Source organism: Aplysia californica, unplaced genomic scaffold, assembly GCF_000002075.1.
Source record: "Aplysia californica isolate F4 #8 unplaced genomic scaffold, AplCal3.0 scaffold00139, whole genome shotgun sequence".
NCBI lineage: Eukaryota > Metazoa > Mollusca > Gastropoda > Aplysiida > Aplysiidae > Aplysia > Aplysia californica.
Genome location: NW_004797409.1, coordinates 98,996 through 100,372, shown reverse-complemented (window position 1 = coordinate 100,372; position 1,377 = coordinate 98,996). Strand labels below are relative to the sequence as shown.

The following is a 1,377-nucleotide window of genomic DNA, read 5'->3' as shown; positions in this document are numbered from 1 at the left end:
CCCCCCTGCATCCAGGGTAAATAATAATATAGGATTCTGTCTTTGTCTATCTCTGGTCTTAGTTACCAAGATAATTTATGGCAACACTGAGATGCTCTGGCGTCAGTGGCCTTGTGGTTAGCTTATTAAAGCTTTAAGGGGCTTGGAAATGTGAGAAAATCACAAAAAATGAAAGGGTGTAGATAAGCCTCAACTCAACAACACTACTTTAAATGTTTTGGGCAAAAAGTTTCATGAACGCATACACATACACTAAGTGACTGTCATTTTTACACTGGAAACTGCACAGGTTAATGAAAAAATTTTACTGCTTGTTCTCCTTGGCCAGGCTTTAGCAAAGAAAATTGATGAATGTCCAAATGAGGCAGACAAAGAACGTTACAACATCATCAAAGTGACTGCTGATGTAAGTAATTTATTTTGTTTAGGTTTCATACTATAAATAGTCACTTATTGAAATGATAACAGATTTGTTAAACTGTCAAGTGGTTCCTTTCTGTCATTTGTTTTTTTTGTTTGCTTTGTTACAGATCTTGATAATAATTTTTTTATTGCTTTCTATAAACTGATCACTATATCTTGGCGGGACAGCTCATGGTAGCTATCTGATGCCTGTGGTGCTTTAAATAGTGTATTTATAATAGTTTTTATTTCTGTATAGTTTACGCTGTTGTCTGGTTGCTCTTTCTGTGCGCCTAGTTTGACCATCCTGTCTGCCTGTTCATTTCCTAAGACACGACAGTGATATGGAATCCACTGCAGCATGATACTCAGGCTTGGGATGTCCTAAATTACCTCTCGCATCCTTAGTAGTTTGCCAGCAGTGATTGTCTGAAGTACTGACATGGCATCTGATAAAAATACTTCTTCGCTTTTGGGATCTACCACAACTGATCTGTAAAACCATCCTTTTGACTTACGTTTCTGAATACTTGTTTTGCGTGTTTTTGGGGTTGGTTTTTGTTTTTTCAAAATACAAAATACACATGGTGTTAATGCTGGTTTTGGCTGAGGCATGGAAAGGCTTATCACTATCGTGCAGATAATTTTGTACTATTGTTCTTTATCTTTTCCTAAAAAGCCTAGTGATAATTCATGATAACAAATGTATTGGGTTTGCCTTTTATGCATAGAAAATAATATGTTATATGTGCTTAGTTATCGTTTTCGTTTGAGCTTGCTTGAAGTGCAAAATTTGTTCTTTGTTCCTTGAACAGAATGGGCTGATCTGGCTGTTGTTCCACTGATTTCATGATGTAATGTTGTAACTTGATTTGTTAATTGTTTTTCTGTAGTTATATTCTTTCAGGAATATTTTGTTCTGATTTCTTATTGATCTTTTCTGGTTTTCCCCCTCCTTCCCCCCCCCCCCCCCCT

At 36.5% G+C, this 1,377-nt stretch overlaps 1 protein-coding gene across 3 annotated transcripts in view; it reads left to right on the top strand.

Annotated features, from left to right (window-relative positions):
- The window catches only part of LOC101845234 (oxysterol-binding protein-related protein 9), a 44,953-nt gene that overhangs the window by 8,966 nt on the left and 34,610 nt on the right, over nt 1–1,377 (top strand). For all 3 annotated transcript variants that reach the window (XM_035969349.1, XM_013081637.2, XM_005096836.3), the window contains exon 6: nt 329–406. In XM_035969349.1, coding sequence (XP_035825242.1) covers nt 329–406 — 78 coding nt within the window. The remainder of the gene's footprint in view (nt 1–328; nt 407–1,377) is intronic.